At 51.8% G+C, this 27,054-nt stretch overlaps 2 protein-coding genes across 4 annotated transcripts in view; both read left to right on the plus strand.

Moving 5' to 3' along the window:
• Positions 1 to 12,580, plus strand: part of IGSF3 (immunoglobulin superfamily member 3) — a 91,615-nt gene extending 79,035 nt beyond the window's left edge. For both annotated transcript variants that reach the window (XM_054564716.1, XM_054564717.1), the window contains 3 exons: positions 3,390 to 3,797; positions 8,170 to 8,646; positions 10,639 to 12,580. In XM_054564716.1, the coding sequence (XP_054420691.1) occupies positions 3,390 to 3,797; positions 8,170 to 8,646; positions 10,639 to 10,889 (1,136 nt within the window). In that variant the 3' untranslated portion in view covers positions 10,890 to 12,580. The remainder of the gene's footprint in view (positions 1 to 3,389; positions 3,798 to 8,169; positions 8,647 to 10,638) is intronic.
• Positions 12,581 to 21,988: 9,408 nt separating this feature from the next.
• CD58 (CD58 molecule) overlaps positions 21,989 to 27,054 on the plus strand; it is a 54,311-nt gene continuing 49,245 nt past the window's right edge. For both annotated transcript variants that reach the window (XM_054565028.1, XM_054565029.1), the window contains exon 1: positions 21,989 to 22,100. In XM_054565028.1, coding sequence (XP_054421003.1) covers positions 22,025 to 22,100 — 76 coding nt within the window. In that variant the 5' untranslated portion in view covers positions 21,989 to 22,024. The remainder of the gene's footprint in view (positions 22,101 to 27,054) is intronic.

The following is a 27,054-nucleotide window of genomic DNA, read 5'->3' on the forward strand; positions in this document are numbered from 1 at the left end:
TTCTACGACAGGAGCAATATCTGAGGAGCTGGGCAGTAGATTTAGTCTTGCTCACAGCGCCTCAAGTTTGAGAGCACAGCTCACAGCCCCGTCAGCCAGCCCCCAGCCTGTTCCAGCACCGCGGAGGCTGTGCCCGCAGCCCCGCTGAGCCCTGAGTCCTACGGGCCCGCGGGCCACCGACTGTCACTGTTAGCACGATCCACACCCTACCCAGCCGGCTCCTCCTCCACATCTCCAGCCAACCCAGCCCGCGTCCTGCTCAGGGAGCGGCACGGGCAGCGTCAGGGTTCTAGCCCTGACCCCGCACGGTGGCATCGGGGGAGGGTCTGTGGGACAGTGTTTGTAAGGCCTGCGGTGTTGCCCGCCAACGCCCCAGGCCCTCCCAGCCCCTCACCACGCGCTCGGTGACTCACCCAGAGCGGCTTCCTTCCAGTCCCACGGGCTGCGTTCTTAGTGTGCACCCCGGACAGGCGCACCATGTTTTTTGTCTTCATTTTTACTGTCCCTTTTCTGTGTTTGGAGACACAGATGCTTACCGTTGTCTTAGAGTTGCCCACTGTAGTAAGTATAGTAACACGCTATTCAGGTGTGTGGCCTTGGTTAGACCGCAGAGCCTGGGTGTGTGGGAGGCTGTTCCATCGAGGTGGCTATAAATGCCTCTGTGACGCTTTGGCAATAACAAAAGCACCTAACGACACTTTCTCAGGGTGCATCCCCTTGTTAACTGACACATGACTATACATGAAGGGAGCTCTGCGTGCCCTGTCAGTCTTTCTTCCTCGTCAGCGAAGCTCTAGAAGCTCTAGCCTATAGTGTGGCCCTAAGGTCCCTTGCCCTCCTCATTCCTGCACGTTCTACAGTTTTTTGTCCCTGCCTGTCCTCCTTGCAGGGCAGTGGGGTGCTATGTTGCCAGCCTCAGTCCCATCTCCATGCCTTTTCTTACGCCGCCATCACTGCCTGGAACGTCCCTTTCTTGCTTCTCCCCTGACTATGCCCCATTCCCAAGACTTCACTCAGCACCACCTCCAGGAAGCCTTCCCTGATATCTTCCGTAGCACCAGGGGTTTCTTATAAACCACACAGTATAATAATGTGTTTGTATTTTCTCCCCACTGTACTATAAGCACTTTGAGGCTAGGGATGTGTCTTTGTATCTTCAGCCACCGGCATGGCCCCTTCATAAATATTGGTTGAATAAGGAATGACTGGATGCTTTCCTTGAACACCTCAGGGCCTTTGACTGTTCTCTTAGCCCGGAATATGTTGCCCATAGATACGCATTTGTCCCATTCTGCCTCAGAGAGCCATTCCTTGCTCTTGATAAATAAAATAACATGCTAGGCACTCTGTATGCCTTTTCCCATCCCTTCATAGTACTAACACCAGGTGGCGTTCTGTTTACGTAGCTCTTCAGATGCAGGTAATCATGAGCACTTACGCCTATTCATACTTAGGGAAGTTCATTTATTGTCAGTTATTATGGATCACTTATTCCTTACTTATGTATCGGCTGTCTGGCTCCTCCACCAGACGGCAAGCTCCCAGAGTGGGCACAGGTGCTTTGCTTTCTCCACCGTTCTGCGCCCGCCCATGCCTCCCAGACGGTCTCAGTTACTGTTCCTTCAGGGGGCACGTGGAGCCGGATGTGAAGTCCAGCTGTGGCCTGGCCCATGCCCAATGCGGTGGGCCTGTTCCCCTGTTTTTTCTCAGCCTATTGTATTTCTGAAACTGTCCTACTCTCATGGGCCCCTCAGTGACATTTCACGCTCACCCTTCTGCTGGTGCATTAAAAAAAAGCCTCTGGCCTAAGTGCACCGTGTGGTATTTCCAGTGCGCCGTGCCTGCTTTCAGGCCAGCCCCGGGGGCTTTTAAACAGCGACGGCTGCCATTGGGCCCACAGGTGTTCTTTCGGGTTTCTCTTCTTCCTGTGTCTTTTCAGTCCTGATCATGTTCCCTTGTGAAAACAGGCCCTGCTCCTCCGGGTTCCTCTGAGTCACTGTCTACCCTTTCCGTTTTCTTGTTTGCACTGAAACGGAGATCCTCCTCAGGCCCTAAATTTATCAAGGGAGTTCCCCACTGAGATGGCAGGCTTCGCTCGGCAAACAGCGGGGTGGGGGGGGCGGGGGTCAGTGCGGAAGGGCTGAAGGGCTCTTGTCCCAACGGAGCGAGGGGAGTCTCGTGCGGAAGCCTCGCAGTGCCCCAGCGCTCTGACCGAAGCATCACAGGCCCCTCTTCTGTGGAGAATTTTGGTCTGTATGTTTTTCATTTTTGGTTTTTGCCCCCTGCGTCTAGTTCTTCTTGTTTTTTCCACCCGCCACACAAGGGCCGCCCTCCAACCTACACTTTTTCGGTTGAGAAAGAATACACTTTAAAGCTTTTGGAAACTACAAAAATAGAATACAAAGAAGAAAATAATCTCTCAACCCAGAGACAACTTGTGTGTGTGTGTCTATTTAGAGGAGGCAGGTTATTTAAAATGTTTTTTTGTTACTAATTTTTTGGCCTTTTAATTACAAAGGCAATCATGTGCATTGTAAAATATTCTGCCACTTTCACAACGTGACAAGTAAATTTGCATGGCTTTCCCCCTCAGATGGCGCCCAGGAGGTCCCTCCCAGGGGTGCCTCCGTATACTTCCTGTTTCATAGCTTTTTGATGCCTCTGGTCCAGACACACTCGTTAGGGCCTTTTGTAAGATGTTGTGCGTGACACGAGTGTGTGCCATCATTAACGACACTTTTGATGGGCTGAATTTTCCCGCCGCTGGTTCCAGCAGTGTCAACTTTTTATTTCGAGCCTCCCGCGGAGAGGGGCCTCCGCCGCCTCTTTCCTGTCCCATGCTGCCTCCCACGCCGGTCAGCCATGCGTTCGGTGGTCTGCTGCCACTGAGCTGTGCAGTCACCCGCACAAGTCATCTAAGACAAGAGGGTGTGCTTGTCCTTTGCTAAGCATCTGAAATGAGAAGGGTTTCCAGTTGGGGGACAGGCACTGCTGTCACATTGAACTCCTTAAAACTCAGACACTCAAGCCCTGGCAGGTTGCTCAGTTGGTTAGAGCATCGTCCTGATACACCAAGGTTGTGGGTTTGATCATGCTAGCAACCAGTGAATGCATAAATAAAGTGGAACAACACAGTGATATTTCTCTCTCTCTCTCCCCCTCTAAAATCAGTAACTAAAAATTTAAGAAAATAAATAAAACTGAGACACTTGGACTCCTGATCAAGATCTCAGAATGGTTGGGGGGCCGTGCCTGAGAAATGTTTCTGCCAATTGTAGGTGCTGCCTTCCTTCTGAATGTAGAAGGAACCCATTCACCTCTGCTTGGAAATGGTGTGTGCAAGTGGCCCGTTGTAGTTTTGTTGTTGACATCTCTCCTTGCCTTTCCAGACAGCCGCCTGAAGCTCAGCCAAGTGCAGGGGAACCTGTCCGTTCTGGAGACGCAGCAGGTGCAGCTGGAGTGTGTGGTCCTGAACCGCACCAGCGCGGCCTCCCAGCTCGTGGTGGAGTGGTTTGTATGGAAGCCCAACCACCCGGAGCGGGAGGCTGTGGCCCGCCTGAGCCGCGACGCCACCTTCCACTATGGAGAGCAGGCGGCCAAAAACAACCTGAAGGGGCGCCTGCATTTGGAGAGTCCTTCCTCCGGTGTGTACCGGCTCTACATTCAGAACGTGGCGGTGCAGGACAGCGGCACCTACAGCTGCCACGTGGAGGAGTGGCTGCCCAGCCCCAGTGGCGTGTGGTATAAACGGGCAGAGGACACCGCTGGGCAGACAGCTGTGACAGTCACACGACCAGGTGAGGGTTAGTGTCCCCGGGGCTCCATGCCCTTCACGGTTTCCCTTGAGTGTAATATTTTACGCGCTGCCTAAAATGAGTTCGTTAGTTAATAAGTTGTCTGCAGTTAAATATAGAGACACTTAAAATTTGCATTTGCATTCAGTATTGCCCAAATTTTTTCCCCCAGTGAATGGGAATTGCACATCTGGCTTTGGCCTCGGGTAATTCTTTTTCTTAACCAGAATAACATTTGTCAATTAATTATTCCAAAGCATAGAGTATATTCCTTTTAAAGAGTACATTCAGACCCAGACAAGTGGTGGATGTGCAGAAATCTTAAAGCAGTAGCCATGTGGTTCAAAATATTGAGCTTACAGATTTTCAGTGGGAAAAAATTGATTCACATGCTTTACGTAGAAAAAGATGATGTGTATGAAGCCTTCACTCTCTCACGACCTAGCAGTTTTACTGGTGCTAATGACTATCCCATGTGGCCTTGTACTTTTCTTGTCTTCGTCTGCCTCCAGTGTAGCTGAATACACATGAGTATTAGATATAATTATTGTGACACAGTTAAACACGTAATTAAGGCGAAGTTGTGCCAGACTCCTGTGTCCTCTGCCCATCACATCATCACTCACCCACATCTGAGCGGAAATTCAGGGGTCCCTCCGAGGACCTAGAGCAGAAATGGATTTGTGGCCTGTGCCGGCAGGAACGCTTTGTCTTGTTTGTTTTCCTGCGCACCCTGAGGTCCCTGTGTATGTCGTTAGTACTGTTGGAGGCTTTCGTATGTTTTCGTGCCTGAGGAGAGCAGCTTTTCCGGTGGAAGAACGAAGCCTCCCAGTAATGCCGGCCCCACACATCACAGAACACACTTGGGAGATGAATGCGCCCTCTGTCACAAGGAGGGGCTGGTACTCACTCTCCTGTGTCTTCACCAGGGGTAGGGAAGTCACCTCTGCTCTGAGTTACTCATGTGCCATGAACTTTTTTCTTCTTTCTTCTACCTTGCCTCGAAACTGCTGCTCATCTTTCCGCAAAGGTAAAATTGTGGAGATGTGACAGCTGAACATCCCCCCTCGTCCCCCGTCCCCTGGGTCCTGCCCATTTGCCGGGTCACCATGCTGAGGCCACGGGTGAAGTGGGAAGAGATCCGTTTGTGCGGTGGCAGCTGCCTCCCAGCCACAGTGAGGAGATTTATGTTCTGTCCTCCCAACAACCCCGACTGGTACATTTTCTCCCTGAGGAAACCGAAACCTGAAGGGCAGCGCCACCCAGCTAGTAAGGGTAGACTGGAGCAGGCACCCTGTCTCCTTCCTGCCTCACCGTGTGCTCCCGATGGGACCCTTAAACCTGCAGCCCTGCATCGCATGCTCAGCCAAATGAGGGGCCTGGATCAACCAACCTACCTTCCTTTCTTCCTGAGTACAGTCAGCGCCACTTAACAACAGGGATTTGTTCTGAGAGATGCGTTGTTCGGCGACTTCGTCGTTGTGCGAGCATTCTCGAGCACACTGACACACACCTGAATGGTCCAGGGCGCCCCACACCTAGGCCCTGTGGTCCAGCTAGTGCTCCCGGGCTACGAGCCAGTACAGCGTGTTCTGTACACAACAACCCAAGATCAAATCAAGCGCGAGAGAAAACGACGCGACCAAGAGACACGTAGGGGGTAGGTGAGGTGTAATGCAACACAGTTTTGTAGCAAACTTTTTTCTTATAAGTAGAAAAAGTACAGTCTAACATAACGATAAAAAGTATAGTGTGTTAATACATAAACCAGCGGCATAGTCATTTATGGTCGGTATCAAGTACTATGAACTGTCCATAACTATATAGCTGTACTTTCATACCACTGGCAACACAGTGGGTTTGTTTACACCAGCAGCACCGTGAGCACATGAGTAATGCGACACAGTACGACCTTATGGCGTCCCTAGGCGATAGGAATTCCCCGGCTCCCTTTATAACCTTATGGGACCACCAGTGGGTATGCGGGTCCAGCATTGACCGAAGCCTTGTTAATGTGGTGCATTACTGCATACAAGTTGATCGTGCTAGTTACAAAACATTTGGAACACAGAAAAGTGTGGTTCCATAATCTCTCCAGCATTTCCTAACCACCATTGCTACTGGTTGCATAATGTTGATTATGTGGCTGTACTTTTCTGAGGTACGAGTGGAATGTATAGAAGATTTGAAATAATGTAACACCAAGAGTTGACTCGCCGACCATAGTGTGAAACACACAAAATGAAGGGCGCCTACCCTCAGCGCAGTTGTAGCTGAGTACGTCTGTAGTTGCCTTTGGCTCACGCAGTGGAGAAAGAGAAAAACCACCGTCATCGGACAGACCCGGAGTCAGCGGTCAAGGTTCAGCCGTGGGCACAGTCCGCATAGCATAGGGGAGGGGCGGAGAGGAGCTCCTTCCTGTGGCTCACACCTGGAAAAGGAGAGAGGGGTGATGTCTGAACGGGGACATGGCTGGCCTATTCTAGAAGGGGTCAGACGTGGGGCACCGAATTGGTAGAGAGGTGTGTTAAAGGGAGGGTGGTTGAATGAAGGTGGAAATTAATTTCATTCAACAACCTTGTATTAAGTCCCTAATGCAGACAAGACACTTGAAGGCCCAGGAATCCTTGAGAGTATAGACGAGAAGAAACAAAGGGAGAGTGAATGGGGAGCCCCACTCGGGGGGCGGGGGCGGAATGTGTGACCTGCTACAGTGGGTCCGTTGCATGGCCTTTCCCCGGCCACCTCCTTTGACACAGTGGCCAGTTGCTAGGGGGACACTGTGCTAGACTCTAGAGGGCAAAGCTCCCTCTTCTACCCCTTGCTCTGCAATATTTCCCTCTATGGCTTTGGGGTCACACGTTAGCTATGCTTTCTGGAAGAATCAGCCAATGAGCAGAGAGTTTGAGTCTCCTGTGGACTGATTCATATTCTCCACTCCGCCGCTGTCAACCCCAGTGCACCCCGGGGGGAGGGCTGCCGTGACTTGGGGTGCCTGCAGCCATCCCTAAGCCCCTGTGTGCCAGCCGTGCACGCCGAGATCCCGGGTGGGCCGTGGGGGTGGCCGGGGCCTTGGCAGGACCCCACAAAAGCGGTAGGATCCCCGGCTCTGTGTTCACCTGTGAGCGACATGAAGCCAATTCATTGAAAGCCCAGGAAAGTACTTGGGAAATGCTCCGATTTGGTCCTCATCCAAGTAGGATCCGATTTGGTTTCTGCTTTTGTTGACGCTCCGTTGGCATCTTTCACAAGCATTTATTTCATAAACAGCCTTTTAGGAGCTAGGGAGTGAATTGTTTGCATGGAGCCTTCCCCAGTGAGCCATTAAAAAAAAAAAAAAAAGCAAAATAAAGAAATGGAGCACGGCCTGTCTGAATGCGTCTGTGAGCCGTGACTCACCTGCGTGGGCAGCCCTCCCAGGCTGTTCGTGTCTCCCCCTCCGTCGGGAAGGCGCTGCCTGGGCCGCCCTCCTTGGGGGAGGCGGGAGTCCATGCTCGGTGCGAATCGCCTTTCAGGTGGGAGTCTGCAGTTTGGCTTCATTCCTCGGAGAGTATTTACCTCGTTGGGTTCCTCGTGACATAGGCAACAGCCTAGGTGCACACAGTTTACATGCAAAAGCTGCTGAAAGGGCGAATTTGTTTCCCAGGGCGGCCGTAGCAGATGAGCACAAACCGGGCGGCTCTAAACCACAGAAATTTACTCCCTCACGGTCCTGGCGGCTGCAAGTCTGAGATCAAGGTGTCGGCAGGGCCAGGCTCCCCATGATGTTTCTAGGGAAGGACCCTTCCTGGCCCCTCCCAGCTCCTGGTGGCCCCAGGTGGCCCCTGATTTGTGGCCGCATCCCTCCAGCCTTTGCCTCTGCCTTCATCTGTCCTCGCTGTGTGTCTCCGTGTGTCCTCTCCTCCTCTTACAAGGACACCAGTCTTTGGATTTAGAGATCATCTAAACTCATGTACATCTGCACAGAGCCTATTTCCAGGTCAGGTCACGTGCTGAGGTTCCAGGGGGCTGTGAATTATAGGGGGACACTGTGCGACCACTACAAGGGTTAACAGTGCAGATGCGGCCTGCCCTCCCCGGATTCCCGCAGGCAGCCCTGTTACGCGCGCCTGTGAATTCTGCGATAACCCCCGCAAGCAGAAGCTCCTGTATGCAATGAGGCATAGAATACACAGCCAGCGGCCGGTACTCTGGCATTTTTCTTGAATCTCCTTCCACATCTCTGCACGTAGTACGTCCTCATTCCTTTCAGCAGGTGCACAGTATTCTATTGTATGGATATTAGTAAAATATGTTTAGTGATGGACATTGAGTTTCTCTTGAGCAAATAAATTAAAACAGCCTCTTCTCCCTTCTTTGTCCCTTGTCCTCCCAGAGGCCGCCCTGCAGGTGGACACGCTGGTCCCCAATGCCACGGTGTCTGAGAAGGCAGCTTTCCAGCTGGACTGTAGCATCGTGTCTCGCTCGAGCCAGGACTCCCACTTTGCAGTGACCTGGTATTCCCTGAGGACTAAAGCTGGGGAGAAAGGGGACAGCCCTGGCCTGGAAGACCAGGAGGATGAGGAGGAGGACGAGGAAGAAGAGGAGGAAGAGGACCCAACAGAGCGGGTGGTCCTGCTGAGCGTGGGCCGAGACGCCGTGTTTGGCCCAGAGGGCAGCCGCTGGGAGGGCAGGCTTCGCTTCCAGAGGCCGTCCCCCCTGCTCTTCAGGCTCACGGTGCTGCAAGCGAGCCCCCAGGACACAGGCAACTACTCCTGCCGCGTGGAGGAGTGGCTGCCCAGCCCTCAGAAAGAGTGGTACCGGCTGACAGAGGGGGAGTCCGCCGCCATCGGCATCCAAGTGCTGGACACGGGTGAGTTTCCCAGCTGATGGGGGAAGGGTGTCCTAGCTGATTGCGGCTGCGTGGAAGATAAAAATCACAGCTCACTTATGGACTAATAAGCTGCATTCTCACCTGTCATGGGCATTTAGGATCTGCATACCAGCTCATGTAATTGACCGTTGATTGCTCATGTGAAAAATAGGGATAGGAATCAAAGTGATGGTTTACTGATAATCTCTTTAACAAACTTATGCTCCCCCAGATTCTATTTCAGTAAGATTTCCTTGTATAAGGACAACGTATTGTTGATGTTACTTTGTGACTCTTTAGAATATCCAACCTCTTCTCTCTTTAGTGAATTTTGAAGGGTTTCAGACTCATAAGGGGAAGGATTTTTAAGAATGAAACTCAAGTACCTCCCTTAGACTCCGGCAGCAGCCCAGCACCGGGAGCCTGAATTTTCTCTGTAAAATAAGGCTGCTGGGTGACCTCTGTGTTCTGTGAAGCTTAATAGATAGGAATGTCCACGGTGGGCAGATAAAATATGATCTAAACACCTTCCCTTATATTTGTGAACAGTGGGTCATTAAGTCGTTCTTTCTTTTTCTCAAGTTCCAAGGTCATTTTTATTTTGGAGGGCGACTTGGAGGTATGGGTGGGTTTTGCCGGGTTGATTGGGAAGACCAGCCTAGAAAGGCAGTGATGCTACAAAGCGTCTGGGGAGAGCTTAGCAGCGGCCCTGCTCACCGTCAGCTGTTGCTACAGAAAGGTCCAGGCTCAGAGTCTGCATCAGACTGAGGGGCTTCGTGAGCAGAGATTGCAGGAAATACTTGCTGACCTGAATCGTTTGTTCTCACAAGGCTCTCCTCCGGTTGGCCTTCTGTCAAAATATAGATTATATCAGCCTGAAAAAGAGGTTTGTTAGAATAAAATTAGCCTATATTGCCGAAATAAAAACTTTGCTTGAAATTTCTACTTTTGTTCAAAACATTTTACCAGTAAATTTTGAAGTTTTTGAGTATTGTCAGTCTTTCTTTTCTTTGATTGCCTTCTGTTTATTCAATAGAACCATATGAAATTGAGGTTTTGTGAGTCCAAGTGGTTGACTATCACCAATTTCATATCCTTTGGAAATCTGAAAAGTGGAAGTGTATGTTAAATTTTCTTAATAATGATGAGCCACAGCTAAGCAGTAGAGAGGAAAGAAGAAAAAACCTAAATCCTATTCAGACCCCCCAACCCTCTACTTAACCCACTGTCTAAAAGTATAAGGGAAGGTGTATAGACCATATTTTATCTTCCCACTGTGGACATTCATCAGTATGAAGCTTCACGGACCACAGAGATCATTCACAAGCCTTATTTTGCAGAGAAAGGGCAGGCTCCCAGAGGCCAGGCTCCTGCTGGGTTCCCCAAGTCTCGGAGCAGTCCTCGGTCAGGGCACCGTGCGTCAGTCTCGTCCATGTGCAGGAAGTGACCAGCGCTGTGTTCTGTGCAGCCGCAGACACACTGTGGACATTTGTGAACAGTCTATGTGACCTTTTAATTGATAGTGTTAATCAAGTGAGCGTCATTTCTTGTAAAACTGCTGTCAGAAGCTGGTGGGGAAAGAACAAGTTATCTTCCCAAAGAAGGACATTTGGAGTAGACCTAAGTACAAAGGGACAAGTAATATAGAACCAGGCAGGAGGTTCAGGCTAAACTAGAGTCAGCTTCTACCCCAACCTAGATGCAGTTAAGTTCATGGTCCATAAACTACATTTTATTATGTGTCTTTCCAAGCAGTACCACTGACTTGGAGTGGGAAATGGAAGCTTTGCTTTCTTTGGAAGAGGGGCCGTTGCGAGCACAAGATTTTAAGGATCGACCCCTTTCACTCGTGGTGGCAGGGGAAAGGCAGGGGGGGGTGCGGGCCCCGCCAGCTGGCTTCCATTGGGTTGGGCGAGGTCTTGGGGAGCGGCAGCCGGCAGTCCAGGCTCTCGGCCCTCACCCTCACCGTCTTGTCTCCCGCGGCCCCCTCAGGTTCCTCCCTGCAGTCCGTCATCTGCTCCAATGACGCGCTCTTCTACTTCGTCTTCTTCTACCCGTTCCCCATCTTCGGCATCCTCATCATCACCATCCTGCTGGTGCGCTTCAAGAGCCGGAGCTCCAGCAAGAACTCGGACGGGAAGAATGGGGTGCCCCTGCTGTGGATCAAAGAGCCGCACCTCAACTACTCCCCCACTTGCCTGGAGCCCCCTGTCCTCAGCATCCACCCGGGAGCCATAGACTGAGAGGCTCCAGGGGTCGTCAGCCACCAGGAGCTGAGGCGCTCCCATGCCGCCTCTCGCTCCGTGATGGGACAGCGGACAGCACCCAGGCTCCGGAGTGCCCTACGAGAAAACTCGGACTTGAGTCGTGTTCACAGTCCCCAATCAGTCACAGAGGCAGGTTGCTGCCTCCAGGTGGCAGTCCTGGTGGGTTAGCGATCGCCAAGCAGGTGTCCTCTTCCTGCGGCGTTAGTTCTTGTTTTTGTCCTTGGTAACGTAGTGAGTAGCTCCAGGCGCCACATCTACTCACTGGTAGTAATAGGTGGTTACGGGGGTTCTCGTTCTCTGTGATGGACTCTCTTTCAATCCCTGTGGTTTACCTTTTTTGGATTCTGTAATGTTGTGGACGCATTTCTCTTACGTAGAACAAATGAGAAAAGGAAGGGCGGACTTTATAGCGCAAGTGAATCTCTTCCAAGACCTTTTGTTATTGCACACTTGAAAATGCCACCCATGGAGCAAAATATACGCAAACATTTTTTACTTTCTTAATGAGACTTGAAAATTATGTGAAGTGTGGGCCCAATTTGTATCTTATCTTTTCCCTCAGCTGGAGTTGTTGGAACCACTTTGTAGTCAAGATGAAAGCATTGATTTTTTTTTTTTTTTCCTTCGAAGAACTTTGTATGTACGAGAGAAATCCTGCATAACCCCATTAGGAGTAGATGGTGCCTGACCAGCCTATCTGTCAGGGAGGCAAAGATAGGATTCCTCCCAACCTTGCCAAAAAAATTAGAAAACTTTGTTGGAGAACAAGTCAAAAGCTCCACATAGCTCACCCTTTGCAGAGTGGGCCGAGGGCTACTTTTTAGCCACTACTGACTTGCAGGTTGATCAAAGCCAGCAGTGAGTGAAGGAAGGAAGGCCAGTTGTTGGCGTGATTTGTTCTGTGAGGATGGTCTCTAACTGGCCACTGACCAGGTGGGCCTCTGTTGTAAGGTGCTTTGCCAGACACTTAAGGGAAGGCGGGCAGTGAGCCTGGGAAGGGGAGCCTGAGCTGAACACATGGGCCCAGGCAGCCGTCACCTACACTGACAGAGGGTGGCAGTTCAGGTCCTTGAAGAGTGAACAGTCAGCGGTGGGAGGGGCTTCCCAGAGCCTTGCATTGGAGAGCAGGCAGGAGTAACTGCCCCTTCAGGAGTGATGAAGATGAGGTTTTCCTTCTTCCTTTTGATTAGATTTTCCTCAAAGAGAGAGATGTCGTCCCTCCTCATCATTTACCTCACCCTGCTTCTCATTGCTACGCCAGCATCCGGGGAGGTCCTCACACAGCCCTTCGTAGCCTTCCCTGACCGAGTCTCAGCAGAAAGTATCCCATGCCTTGGTCTGTAGGTTTTTACTCTTCCCATTCTCAGCTCTCGTTTGTGGTTTTAGGTGACTTGGTAGTTCACTGTTACGGCGGCTTTTTATTTAAATGCTGCTGCAGCGTCAGCTGCTAGTGTCCGCTCACTCCGCCAAGAAGTTTTTGTGCCCTGGTTTTCCCATATTTTGCTGGCTGCAGTGCCATCTCCTTTTCTCTATGAACTTGTATCTTGAATCCCAAGGGAGTTTCCGATTTGGAAAAAAACAGGCAGGGATTTGGGCACTGAGCCTAACGAGAGAGATTGCTGCGAAACCCTGTTCTGAGACAAAACAGATGCCAGGGGAGGCTGTGGGGTTCCCCGGGCTATGTGGGTGCTGATCCTGATCGGGGTGTGGGGGCGCAGGTGCTCTTGGGCGCCCAGCAGATGCAAAGCAGATGCTTTGTGGTGCATCACACCTGGAGCGAAGCAAGGCGAGTGCTCAGCCACTTTCTCGTGGCCTCACGCACACCTGCCCTCTTTTCCTCGCAGGTTCACCAGTGGTCTCCTTGGGGGTGTAGGCACCGCCACCTCACTCCTGCCGTCCCCTCCCTTGCTCATTGTCATTTATTTTGCTGCGTGAATGCTGCAGAGGTGCAGATTCAGCTCAGTGGCGATGCAAGAAGCGGTCTTTGGCCCTGTTTCACCCCTTCAGGGGTGTGGGCTTTCATGGGAAATCGCTGACCGCCAGTGTGTAGACTAAGTCAGTGAGGGCAGAAGGCTGACGGTTCCTCTGTCCGAACAGAAAGGTGCCCGAGGGCTGCCTGGGACTGGGGTGTGGCTTAAGGCTTGAGTTTGGACTGCTGCAAAGGTGCAGAAAGGTAACTGCCGCACGTAATGAAATAGGTGAAGCAGTTGCAGGAAATTTGAAAGAAAAGAAACCGAAGACAGTATTTTACTAGTTGCTTTTTTTTCTGTGTATTCTCTATGGGGCTTGGGGATTCCGTCAAAGGGCGAGCTTTTCCAGCTTTCTCTGAAAAGCCCCAGGACCTTCCTTCTTGGGCTGTCTGTATGGAACCGTGGTGTCAAGATGAATGGTAATGGTGCGCCCCAGTGGCTGGGAGACCTCACTGCACGCTGCCTGCGGGAGCTTGGAGACGAGGGGACTGCCGCCTCCTGTCCTGACTTACCTCCATCTATGATGCTGCAGTAAAGAAACCTACACTGTGCGAGGCCCATCCCAGGACATGGATATGACCACACCATCTTTCACCAGGGTGTTACAGTAGCAAGTTTTCATATTCTCGTCAAACAATGGTTTCTCTGCGTTAGTTGTTGAAGAAAAAAGAGGTGGGGTAAGAAAACAACCCGTGCATGATGTAGAGAGCTGTTGATTTTTTTGTTTGTTTTTTTAAAGGAAAACTATTTGTAAGATGTTGCACTAAAATGTTTTATATACACTTCAGATACCTGTAGTAAATTATGTTGAAATTATGTGTTTACATTTTCTGGAGTCCCCGGTCCTCCTTTCTCCTCAGCTAATCAGCCATCTCCTCCATGAAACTGCCCCCACGCCGACCTGCTGGGCCCCCCCGCCCCCCCCCTCCCCGCAACCTTCGTTACCATGCACTGCCCTGCAAATCACAAAGAACAAAACAAAACAAAAACCCTTTCTCAAGACACTTGACTGCCATCTGCTGAAGATGTATAAATACACAGATCCACCCTGACTGTCGAGACTGTGCCGGGCAGCACACTTGCAGGCCTTCTAGGCAGGTTCAGAATGTAGGGCTGACAACCTCTAGCTTTCCTTGGGGGGAGAGGCGCGGGGAGGGAAGGAAGTGGGCAGAATGGGGTAAGAGGAGATGAACAGAGAAGGACCGCAGAGACATGAGACAACCTTCTCCCTGGCCACCAAGGGCCTCTGCAGCCAGGCCCCCCAGCTTCCTCAAACTCCGTAGCGCTGTCCTGACTGTGACATAACTCAGCAAGCAATTTCTGGGGCGGAGGGAAGCCGGGGGCTGGGTGTCTGCGAAGTGAGGGGAGTGGCGAGATGATCAGGCCACGGACGTGGTGAGTGGGGGCCCACCTGTGTGTGTCTAAAACCCACTGAAGACTATGCAGACGGGACTAGAGGGTAAAAAAGCAGAGGAAGATGCTTCCTTTTTCTTTTTAAGATACAAGCCTTTCCCAAGGTCTTAATGTGTGCTTTCCTGTGCTCTGCAGCCCCATTTGCTGCATCCTTATCAACTTCCTGCAGCTGCTGGGTTGGCCAGCAGTTGAAATGTGACTTTATTCCTTGGGCCCCCAGAAGAGTTCCATGTTAAATGTTATGTATTATTTTGCCTAAGTTATTCCAAATGCTCTCTTTTTCTTTCAGTTTTTTATATCTTATTTTTAAAAATTACAGCTGACATACAATATTATATTAGTTTCAGGTACACACCCCAGTGGTCAGATATTATATAACTTTCTAAGGAATCATACTGATAAATCTTATACCCACCTGACGCCGTTCATAGCTATGAGAATATTACTGACCGTGTGCCCCTGCCTTACTTTGTGCCCCGTGGCTCCTCTGTAACAACCAGTTTGTACTTCTTAATCCCCTTATCTTCTTCACCCATTTCCCCAAACTCCTTCCTCTCTGGGACGTCAAAATGTTCCCTGTATCTATGAGTCTGCTTCTGTTGTGCTGTTTATTTTGCTTTTTAGAATCAGTTGTTGATAAGGGACTCTGCATTTCCTGGACCTCTACATCAATTTTCTTCATCAGGTTAGGGAAGTTTCCTGTCATTTTTTCAAATAGTTTTGTTTAGTTCTTTTTCTGGAGTTTTGTTCTGTTCCTTCATTTGGGACAGGTTTCTTTGTCTCCTCATTTTGGCAGCCTCCCTGTGTTTGTTTCTATGTATGAGGTAGAGCGGCTGCATCTCCTGGGCTTGATCGAGTGGCCTTGTGTAGTATGCGTCCGGTAGGATCCAGCGGCACCGCCTCCCCCTTCACCTGAGCTGGGCCCTTGCGGTGCAGCCCCTGTGTGAGCTCTGTACACCCTCCTCTTGTAGTTGAGGCTTGATGGCTGTAGGCCCATCAATGAGAGGGGTTCACCCTCAGGCCTATGGGTTTAAGGACTGGCTGCGACCATGGAGGATCAGCTGTGCAGGCTCCACCCCACAGAGCAGGGCTTCAGGTGGCCTCTGGTGCTCACTGAGTCTGCCCCTTGAGTGTGTCCCTTGGGGTGGTGATTAGGTGATGCTTTGACATGCTCTGCCGCTGTCTGCAGGTGTGCTGGCTCTGAGATCTCCTGGGAAGCACAGGCCAAGGTCAGCTACCACCTGTGTTCTGCCTGGGGCCACCTGGCATGAGCTATAGAGCGATCTGCAGATGGCTGCTAGGGCTTGGAGGTGCCCAGGTGAGGCCGAACTGTGAACCAAAGCCAACTGCCAGGCCTCGGGTCACTTAGCAAGAGGTATGTGGCATGTTGAGGCCAGATGCTACTTGTTTGAGAGATTTTAGGAAAGTTTGAAGCATGGACCAAGATACACCATTTGAATGGAAAAGCCACTGTGAACACCTTGGGTGGGCCTGGAAGTTGGGTGGAGCAGGGTCTCCGAGAATCACCAGGGCATGGTGAGTAGTGTAAGCCAGGTTGATGGAGGCTCAGATGTGGTGCCCGCCTGCGGGCTTCGTTGGGGAGGGGGAGCTCATCAAAGAACAACGGCCTGTGCCAGCACTTCTGTCTGGGATAAAGCGGCCCTCCCAGCTCTCACCCTGATGCCAGACACTTCAGCGCCATATGTCCCTGGGTCCTTTCAAGCTGCTGCCCCATTGCTGGAGCTCAGAGGGAGTCGGTCCAAAGACGTCTGAACAGGGACCCTTTAAGAGGAACTGCCTGGGACTTCAGAAGCCCTCTGTCTCCCTCAATCCCCACTAGTTTTTACAGCCCGAAGTAATGGGAACTTCCTGGCACTGGAACCATGGGCTGGGGCGGGGGGGCTTGCTCCTCAGGGGCACCTCAGCAGCTGGGATATCCCTCCCGATTTTTATCTGCCATACATGGGCATGGGACTGGCCTATTCCACATCCCTGCCCCTCCTACCAGTCTCAATGTGGGTGCTGCTTTAAATTCCTAGTTACAGGACTTCCATTCAGCTAGATTACAGGTGGTTCTGAATGATGGCCATTCTGTAGTTTAGTTGTAATTTTGATATGGTTGTGGGAGAATTCAAGTACTTTATTTACCTGTGCTACCATCTGACCAAGTGCTCTCTTTCTGCCAGGGAACATAAAAAGGAAAACACTGGCATGAAATAAGATTACCCCTCTACACCCCTGGTGCCAGTCTGCCCCATGTTTATATAAACGAAGTGAACGGGCACTTCTGTGACAGGCAAGATGATTCTCATGTCTGCAGGATTAGGAGCCGTGTTTTCCTCCCTATGTCCTAGGATTTGTAAGCCTCCTGGGGTACTTCCAAGCATGGCAAGAACTAGAGCCAGGGAACCAGGGAGTTATGTGCTGGGAGGAGCCGCACCCCATGCTGCGAGAGCAGCCTGAATGAGCCCTCCTTTCGTACCTTCCAGCCCGTGATTGTCTACAGTGGCAGCAGATGAAACTGGACCTCTCATCACTGGTCACAGGACGAAAACTACATCCAGCCCTCCTTTTGGGGGCAAGTCTGCTGTGCAGGAATGGAGCCTGTTTGGCCATCTGCCTGACACATTGTAGATCCAGCATTTCGGAGCCACCTCTGATTCGTGACGTCTACTGGACCAGGCATTTAAGTGTCTCTAGAAAGGCTTGTTGGGAGCACAGCATCTCTCTCTCTCTCTCTCTCTCTCTCTCTCTCTCTCTCATCCTTACTCGAGGATATGTATATTGATGACAGACAGACAGACAGACAGATAGACATTGATGTTGGAGAGAAACATCAACCAGCTGCCTCCCATACACATTCTGACTGGGGATTGAGCCCGCAACCTAGGGATGTCCCCTGACCAGGGATCGAACCTGAAAGCTTTCAGTATATGAGATGACGTTCCAACCACCTGAGCCACCTGGCCAGGACCAGCATCTCTCTTGATAAAAGGACCGGCACTGTTCATGGGTCAAGGGGGCACTCCACCAAGGCAGGCCTGCGAATCATTCCTCATGCCTGGAGACCATGACCTGGGGGTTACTTCTTAGCCCCAGGTGACTGGGCAGCCCTTTCCTCAGCTCTGCTCTTGAGAGGGTTAGCTGCTCCTGCTGGCCAGTCTGAACGACGACATGGCTGCCCGCCCAAAAGTTGCCTCCTGCTCCTGTGTGCAAGGGTAGGCGTGCTGCGTTATACTTAGCCTTGGTTGGACTCCCAGTTCTGCCCCTTATTGCATGTCCTTGGGAAGTCGCTGACCTTCTCTGAGCCTCCGTTTCCTCAACTATAAAAATAGGGACAGCAGCAAGATCAAGTTACCCCAGGTAATGCACTTAATACAGGACCTGGCCCATAGTGAGGGTGCAAGTTGTTTGCTGTTTTGTCACTTCCCAACTCAAAATCTTTCAGGGGCTTTCCAGGGTCTGAAGGGCTGACTCCATCCCACTTTCTAAGTTGGCCCTGAGTTTCTACCTGCCGGGGCTGGTAGATTTTCTCGTGTCTGTGCCACACACCGCAACTGCCTTGTGTTCCCCATGCCTTCAGATTCTAGGGAGTGACTGACAGACGCAGGCTTCCTGTTGCAAGCCATTGGCCCCAGAGATTTCACTGATAGAGACACCTTTAACAATTTTTATGGTTACCTTGCACTCTTGACATTTGGGACCAGTTGGTTCCTGACTAAGGGGCCTGTCCTGTGCATTGTAGGATTTAAGCAGCATCTCTGGCTCCCCCCACCCACGCCCTGCCCACCAGGGGCCAGCAGTACCTCCCAGGTTGCAACAACCGCCGATGTCCCCAGACACTGCCAAAAGTCCCCTGGTCGGGGGAGAGGAACAAAACTGAGAACCAGGAGAATACATGCATTGTGCAGATTTGGACCTCTCAAATCTTTCTAGGGGTTTTTGTTTTTTGGCTTTGGTGTACTTTTTTTTTAATTGGCAGGATCATTAGAAAAACCACAATTCCCCTCATTTTTAGAACAAAATGCGCAGGTGGGTTAATTGACAGTGCAAGGTTGTGACCATGATCATTAGCACGTGGTAACTGCTAAGCGGTCTGCAGGCAGGGTCTGACTCACTCAGCTCTCGGTCCCAGGGGGGCCAAGCATTCTTGTCCCCACTTACAGAGGGCTGGTGGGGCAGGGCCCACTCTCCTAACCCCATGGCCGCGGGGGACCTCCAGTGGGAATAGCCCATGGGAAGCGGTCCAAGCAAGGGGCTCCTCAGACCTTCCAGGATCAGCACATCGAGGAGAACCAATAATGCAGGCAAAGCAACCTGCTTACAAATGAGGCTTAATTTACAGTAAATAAGTTAATTAGAAGTAATGATCCTCCAGACAGTCTCAACATCTAATCATTCTTTTTTAAAAATATGCATTTGCTAGATGCACTGCAGAGAGATGAAAAAAAAAACAACAGAGAATTTTGCATTCCAATTTTCTATTTCTCTGAATTATTAATGAATAAAAATTAATATTCAGACACTCACATTTTTATTTACAACTCCAGGCACGAACTCTTTATGAATGACCACGTGAACTTTTAAATTTAATTAAATAATTTGGAAGCCATTAATGTGTGAATTCAGAATCGTGACATAAGATAAATGTTGTTTAGCTTTAGAGTGCAGTGTTGGCTGCTGAAGACCCTTCCAAGATGTGAAGCCTCGTGAAAATTATAAGCCCCCTGAGCCTGGCGTTTCCAAACGCAGCGTCAACCTCCAGGCGCCCCGGGGGCTGACCCTCGGAGGGCCAGGCCTGGCTCCTCCCCGCGGAGCAGCAGGCAGGTGGGTCGCAGGGCCGCCCCTGGGCGCCGGGAGCCGCCTTCCCACCAAACAAAACTTCCCTTGAAGGGGTGTGAGAGGACAGACGAAAAAACCGGCGGCAACTGCCAAGTGTTATTTTTTGCAGCATTTTTATTGTGTCATTGACCTGTCACAGCACAGACGGGGTAACTGGCCTCGGAGACAGCCGAAGCTTGGCTCGAGACTTTAAAAACCACTCCTTCCGCGGCTTTAGGGAAGGGTTCCTCCAGCCTTCCCTGCCGGTCGACAGTGTCGAACGTCTGACGTGCACTGCGCCAAAGGAGACGCGACTGGCAGAGCCCCTGTCACGCCCCTGGCATCGTCACCCGGGCCGGTGGGGAGGCAGGACTTGGTTCTCGTGTCAGGGTTGGCAAAGCCGAGGCCCGCGGGCTTCAGAGACATGCCCAAGACAGCACGGTGGACACGTGGTGTGGACGTGGACGCAGGTCACAGGGGTGGGGACCATTGAGCCCCGCAAGTCTTGGGGCTCAACGGTCCCCTCCACACACGCCTTCCCGCTTCAGCCGTTTTTAAATGCACGCACGGCACCCGAGTTGCACTGTGGCTTTTTGATCTTCGTGGTGGTGGTGGGATTTTGTTGCTGTATTTGTAGCTTTTATAGATTTTCTCTCCCGTCTCCCTCCACGGTGCCGCTGGCTGCCCCTCGCCCCGCCCCTCACGGTCCAACCCGCCCACCGCACAGAGTGTACAGAGTTAGCCCGGGTCTCCGAGTGGGGAGCTCCCGGGGGCCCCGCCGCTCAGGGGCGCCAGGCGTCCCAGGCACATGACCCATGGGGTGACTGTGGGGTGAGGGAGGGCGGGGCGCGGCGCGGGTGAGCCCGCCGTGCGCCTGTGCTCGCCCTGGCAGAGGGTGTCCACGCACGGCCGGTCAGCACTGAGGCCCTGCAGGGTGCGGGGGTGCACGGAGCATCCTGGCGACCTCCCTGTGATGCCCCAGCAGTGTCTGCGCCGCCTCCAGCTCCGAGATGCCCGCTGGCACCATCGGCGACTCTGGAATTCAGACGCAGGGGACCAGCCAAAGGTGGTGCGATAAACCTCCGCCAGGCCAGGAGGGCGCGGCCGCTGAGGACGCCGCCGCTGGCAGGGTGGGGTGGGGGGCTACCTCGAGTTTGAGGGGCGATTCTCTTCCCCAAGCTCCTCTCTGGCAGGATGGTGTCCGGGGCGCTCAGCAGGTCTGGGCAGGGAAGGAAAGAAGGCGGCCAGCCGTGCCGGGCAGCGGGTCCCGGACATTGGAATCTCATGGACCAATAGCTAATCTTGCGGGTCTCTCCCGGTGTTAAGGACATGAACACAGCCACCGCGTCCCCACCCAGAGCGGCCTTCTCAGCACCCAACCCAAAGGACACGACCTCTGGCCAGGACAGCGCACACTCCGGCCGTCTGCCTGCTAACAAGCTTCACTGTCATAAGCAACACACTGAGGCCCTGGCCAGGCAGCTCCGTTGGTTAGGGCGCAGGCCCGTAGGGCACGGTGGCGGTTAGGCCTCGGTCAGGGCACAGGACAGAATCAACCAATGAGTGCGTCAGTAGTGGAGCAGCAAATAAACCCACATTTCTCTCCCCCTCTCTCTCTTCCCCTCCCTCTCTCCCTCTCTACGTCAATCAATCAATAATTTTTTTAAAAAATAAAAAAGATGGTTAATTTAGGAAATAATGCGTGGATTCTTACAGTCTAGGTCAAGGGCGTTGAGTGGTTTGGGGGCCCCGCCCGAGCCTGACCGCGGAGCCAGCATCCTGAGCGCACTTCCGCCGCCGGGCTGCGCAGCCGGCAGGCAACGCGGTGGGTGTATTTGGGCGGCAGGGCTCCTGTGCCGGGGAGAGTTCCCTTAACTCCCGCAAGTGGGCAACGGCCTTTCCGGGCCTTCGCTCCCACACAAAGGCGGCAGCCAGCGGGGGCTGCTGCAAGGAGCGGCTCCGGGAGTAATCTGCTCTGGGATCAGGTGGATTCGAGGGGAGGGCGCGCCAACCAAGAGGCTAGCGCGACGGAGAGTTCCCAGGGCCTGCCCCGCCCACGGGGTAGAGGTTCTGGCGGGCCTACTGGCAAGCCAACAGATCTGACTGCTCAGCCCGAGGGCCATCCACAGCTGGAATGGCGGGAGCGAACGGAGAGGGAAACAGAAGGGAGAAACCGCAGGGCCGAAACTCTGGCCCCGGTGAGGGGGGTGTTGGGGTTGGGGGTCAGGCTGAAGGCAACGGTGACATGCACTTGACTGCGGAGACAATGGCGTTAAAGGGGCTGCATCAGTAATCCCACTCATCCTAGCCGCGGTCTGGCATTTCCCGATTCCTTTTAGCGCTTGAGGAAAGCGTGGCTTAAAGAGGCTGTCTGTCAGGAGGCCGTCCGCAGAGTCACTGGGCGGAACCGCAGGCTCCCCGCGGCGGCGGCTGCTAGAAAGCACTGAAGGAATAAAGTGCTTCGGAGCCTCCCTGCCCTTCGGCAGAGTTTTGCTGTCCCTTAGTGCCCAGCGGGGTGGGGAGCAGCTTTGGGGGACCTGAAACCTCAACTTTACAGCTACCACCGACCTGGTCCAAAACCCAGAGAAAGTGCGGGTGCGCACGCGCGGAAGTCGGGCGGGACCGTGCCATGTCGCGCGGGCGCAAGCGAAGCGCGAGGGCGGCCGCGCCACGGGGCGGGATGGAGCGGTACCCGAGGGGGCGGGGCGGGGCGGGGCGCGGGCGGGGCGCGGGCGGGCCGGGGGCGGGCCGGGGGCGCGGGCGGGGCGGGCCGGGGGCGGGCCGGGGCGGGCCGGGGGCGGGCCGGGGCGGGCCGGGGCGGGCCGGGGCAGGATGGGACCGGAGAGGCGAGGGCGCTATTTGTGGGAGGGCCCTTGGTCTAGGCGGCACTTAGACTCCAGACGCGCTATGGGCAAGATCGGGGTTCGGGGGCCGACGGCGTTGGCAGCGGTATTCAGCCTGGCCATTCTCTTGCTCCAGTTCGGTGAGTGGCGGCCTTCCCCGGAGCTCCCTCGGAGTCTAGGCGGTGCCGGGGTGTCCGAGGCCCCAGGACGTCGAAGCTCTATAGCCAAGGGTGTGGCCCGACGCGATTGGAAGTTGTAGTGTTGGGGGAAGGGAGAAGGTGCGAGAAAATGCAGCGAGCACACCTTGTCTGCGATAGAGAGTTGTCCTTGCCTCTGCACCCCTCCTTGGGTGGGCCGACAGCAACTTGGACGTAAGGCGCCGGCATCGCGTTGGGCAAGGAGAGGGAAGGACCCCAACTCGCTCACCCGACCCTGCGTTGTTTCTTTCCTTTCTCTGGATTTCTTTTTAAGGCCCTCCGCCCCCCATCGCGGCTCCCCTTCCCACCCAGTGTTCCCCGGAAGGGTGTGTCCGGGTCTGAGACTACTGCCTGAGTCACTTGTGCGTCCCGGGGAACTTTACGCACTTTACCACCGCTTGGTGAACTCGGCTGGGGGAAGGGGGAAGGGGGAAGGGGGTCCCACCTGCCCAACTACACGCTTGGCCGCGGAGCTCCTCTCCCAGCCCTGTCGGCGGGCTGGCCCCGCAGAGGTGGGCGGGGGGCAGGGCTCAAAGAAGTAGGCGATGGCTCTTTCAGGGAGGCCCTGAAAGAGCCCTCAGTAAGGCGGCAGGAGCGCCTTTCCTCCCGCTTCAACGCATAAAAGAACTACTGTGTGTATAGAGCTGCCTTCATCCCTGTCACTTTTCGTCTAATCGTCACAGCAGCCACACAAAATTGGTGTCCTCGCCTCCATTTTTATCTCCCCGCCCTCTTAAATCTCTCCACACACAGGCCCCTAGCTAAATGATAGCCGAACCCCCTGGAGCATAGTAATAACCCCCTTAACTAGCTTTTCTCTATTCCTTGGGCTTTCCCATCGGGGTCCCCTTAGCATATCCTACCAAATCAGCTTTCCATCTTCCACTCTGCATTCAGCACTTATTTGTGCCTGAAGGGTACCTTCTTCATCTACGCAGTGCGGCCTGGGGGGAGGGGCTGAGCTATGCTCAAAGTACCTTCTTGATAAGGCACAGAAGTAAATGTAAGAGAGGTTAAACTTCATGTGTTTGGGGCATGCAGCAGGAAAGGCCAAAGAGTGTTCTTAGGTGATGGCCTCACTTTACAATATCTTTTGTGAAACAGACTTTGTGGAAGGGAAAGTATTGGATTTGGCCTCTGGGGACAGGTGGTTTGTGGATGTGCCATGATGAGGGGCGAGGTTCCAGGAGGAGGAGAGCAGATGAGAAAGAGAGCACAGCACAGTGTACGTGGCAGGGAGGGGCGGGGTGGGGGGGACGTTTGGGCAACACAGAATGATTTAGTGTCACAGCAGAGGAAGTGTGTCCACTTGAGCTTGAGGCCCTGCGCAGAGCCCTTGAATGTCCCCTTTGGGAGCATGGATTCTTTTCTCCAGGCAAAGGACAACTCTCTGAGCCTGGCAGGCTCAGAACCATGCACTTAGGAAGAATAACCTGGCAGGAGCAAAGAGGAAGGACTGCGGTTGACAGGAAATGGCGGCAGGGAGGCCAGGGCAAGCGTGAATGTCTCGGGCTCTGAATAGGCCAGGCCCTGACAAGACCGAATGGATGGTGCACCCCACAGAGAGTGAGCTCTTTGGGGTCGGTAGGGAAGCTGCCTACCAGTGACTGACAGCATCAGCTCTAGAGTGGGATGCCTGGCTTCAGACCGCGGCCCCGCCCCCCACCTGAGTTCTAATTTCTTTGACGTTACCTAACTTCTGCATACCGCAGTATCTTTGCTTTTTCGGGGGGAGGAGAGAACACCACTCACGTGAGAGAAAGGATAATAGCAGTATCTACTTCATAGAATGATTGTGAACATCAGTCATTCAATAAATACTTATTTGAGGGTCAGCCTTGTATCAGACACTGTACAAGGGCCTGAGGATGCAGCAAGGAACAGACTTGGGGAAGCTTACATTACAGTGGGGGAGACAGTGAGTAACTAGATGAGTAACTGTATAGCCATGGTGTGGTGGTAAAATAAAACATTTACTAATCAGAAATGCATAAGAAAGGGGAAGGGAAGTGGTTAAGGGAACACTTATTAGACTTTATTTATTGCTTTTGGAGAGGGGAAAGGGAGGGAAAAAGAAGAGGGAGAGAAACATCAGTGTGTGGTTGCATCCCCCACCGCCCCCCACAGGGGGCCCGGCCTGCAACTCAGATATGTGCCCTAGACTGGGAATCAAACCAGTGACCTTTTGGTTCTCGGGCCAGCACTCAATCCACTGAGCCACACCAGCCAGGGCAAACACTTGGGAACATTAAAAATGTTTAGAATAGTTGACAAAAAATAGCACAGTGAACACTTAAAACTTTCTTCTTGAATCACCAGTTAGTAACATTTTGTCACATTTGGTTTACTTCTCTTTTTTTATACATACATGCATATACTTAACTTTTTTTTTTTATGCTAAACCATTTGAGATTTGCAGCTCCCCTAAGTACGTCAACATGTATCTTCTAAGAGGACACCTGTTTTGTCATAGAGCCCAGAAGCCAAAGGTAGATCCCGCTGCATTTGGAAGTCATGCCTCTTTAACCCCCTTAACCTAAGACTGCTGTTAACAGTTTTTTGGTGTTTTTGTTTTTGTTTTTTTGTATTTTGTGACATCACCGTTTCTGAAGGATCTGTTGTTTTATACAATGTTTCTTGATTTGGATCCTCTGTTTCCTCGTGTCTGCGGTTCGACACTCTCTGGGGCAGGAGTTTTTCGAGTGCGTCTGGTCAGTGGCAGATGCAGCCCAGTAGCTTCATTCATGGAGGTGTTCATCCCAGTTATGTGGTTAGGGTGAGGCTCATCAGCTTTCTTCACTCTAAAGGCACGATCCCCACTTTCTAAATAGTACATGATGTATTAGATGACACTTGGAGATGGTGTGATTATCCTGGTCCCCAGCAATCTTTCATGCAAAGGTTTAGCATCCAGTGGCAATTCCTCCCTTAGTCTATTATCACTCACATGTTTGTAGATGGCAATTTTCTATGCCTGCTCTTCTTTATACGTTATTGACATTCGTTGGGAATGAAGAACTTAAGCACCTCCCTTTTTCATTTCATTTGCTTATTATTAGTATGGACTCATATGGAATCCATTAATACGGACTTTTCTAAGGTGGTCTTCCTGTCATTGTCCATTTTGATGTTCAGTGATCCCAAATTTGGAAGTGGGAACTCCTCCAAGCTTTAGCTTACTTTCATCATGTTTCCTTGAGTTTCTGAACACTTCCTTCCTTTCTGGCACTGGAAGAAGTTCTGGCCTCCTTTCAGTTCCCTTCCTGCCTTACCCTTGGGATCAGAGGTTTCCTTGTTCCTTTGCAGTGGGGGTGGTACTTCGGAATCACACTCTCAGTGCTAGGTGTGTGCAGGGCACTGGACTCATGCTGCCAGGGCCTGCCTGTTTTCAGAGCTGGGAAACAGATTTTTTCACACAGCAGTGGGTTTATTGCGTTACCACTAAGGTTAATCCAGTAATTTGATTCTTCTTCTTTCTTCTCCCTTCCGTCTTTGCATCTTGCTTCTTCACAGTGAAAATATACTGAAGTTTACCAGCATCACTATACTTTCCTAATTTATGTGGAAATAACTGAAGTTTAGTAGCATCAGTATATTTTCCTAATTTATATGAAACACAAATAGTTTCATAATTGCTATACCATGACCACTACCAAGCACAAACGCTACTAAATATACTTCAAGATTCCTTTGCTGTTCTTTTTATTTTTCCATATATCCCACTGGGTTATGTGCAGACTACTGCATTTTAAAGTTATTTGAATCAACCTTTTTTCTTCTGTATGGTTATGTTATTAATTTGTATATATTGCATTAATTTGTTTCTGTTTGTTCAATTCCTCGTTGTTGTCTAAAAAGCTCTATAAACAGCTCTATAAAAAGATATGCTCAGAAAAATCCTATTGTCTCCCTCCCCTTCTCTCCGCTAGCATATAATTTGTTTCCATTTTGTCTTTCTTGTTTTTGTTTGCTGATATAAACAGATACATATGTTTATTTCTAACTCCTTTTCTTAAACGGCAGGTAACATACACTGTATACTCTTTTGTACCTTGCTTTCGTCAATTAACCATATGTCTGGAAAATCATTTTGTATCACTTCATAGAAATCATCCTCATGGCTTTTGTGCACCTACATAGTGCTCCATAGGTTGGAGGTATGATATTTCCTTTGGCCACTCTTTGGTGGTTAGTATTTTATATGCTGTGGTCAGGAGAGGGTCCCTTTAAAAGTGTGGCAGCGTAGACTGAAGAAAGTGAGGGAGCAGGCCAGGCGACTGATGGGGGACTCGCAACCCAGCAGAGAGGATGGCAGCAGAGCTCTGAAAGGCTTCGCGCATTTAAGGAGCTTCAAGGGGGTCACTTTCCCGGAGGGTATTAGGAAATGAAGTTGTGAAAGTAGTCAGGACTGGCTCCTAGACATCATGTTTTGTGGGCTGTTTAAAGACTGTGACATTTTTACTCCCAGCAAAGTTTTGGAGGGTTTTGAACAGCAGGGAAATCGTGGTGCCTGGCGTGTTTAAATGGATCATTTCGTTGGGTGCTGGGGGGAGAATAGCTTGTTGAGGGCAGGGAGCAAAGGAGCGGTGTGGAGCCGCTCGGTGGGGAGGCTGCAGATAAGGACCGAGACTGTGGGCAGCGGGGGAGGAGTGTGAGATACTGGGAGGTGTTTTGAAGGTAGAGAGGGCAGGATTTGGGTGTTGGATTACATCAGCAGGTTGTTACTATATGTACAGGGCAAGTAGCAGGCTCAGGAACAGAAACTGCTGTTGTATTAGCTCTTTTTAGCAGAGCCTGCCCTGTTCTGATGCTCTTCACCTTTAATGGATCCTTTTTCCTGTCAGTTGTCTCCCCGACTAGCGTTTAGTTCCGTGTATGCAAGAACCAAGTCATATAC

This window comes from Pteronotus mesoamericanus, unplaced genomic scaffold, assembly GCF_021234165.1.
Source record: "Pteronotus mesoamericanus isolate MK-2021 breed Mesoamerican mustached bat unplaced genomic scaffold, CSHL_Meso_final scaffold_99, whole genome shotgun sequence".
Taxonomy (NCBI): Eukaryota; Metazoa; Chordata; class Mammalia; order Chiroptera; family Mormoopidae; genus Pteronotus; species Pteronotus mesoamericanus.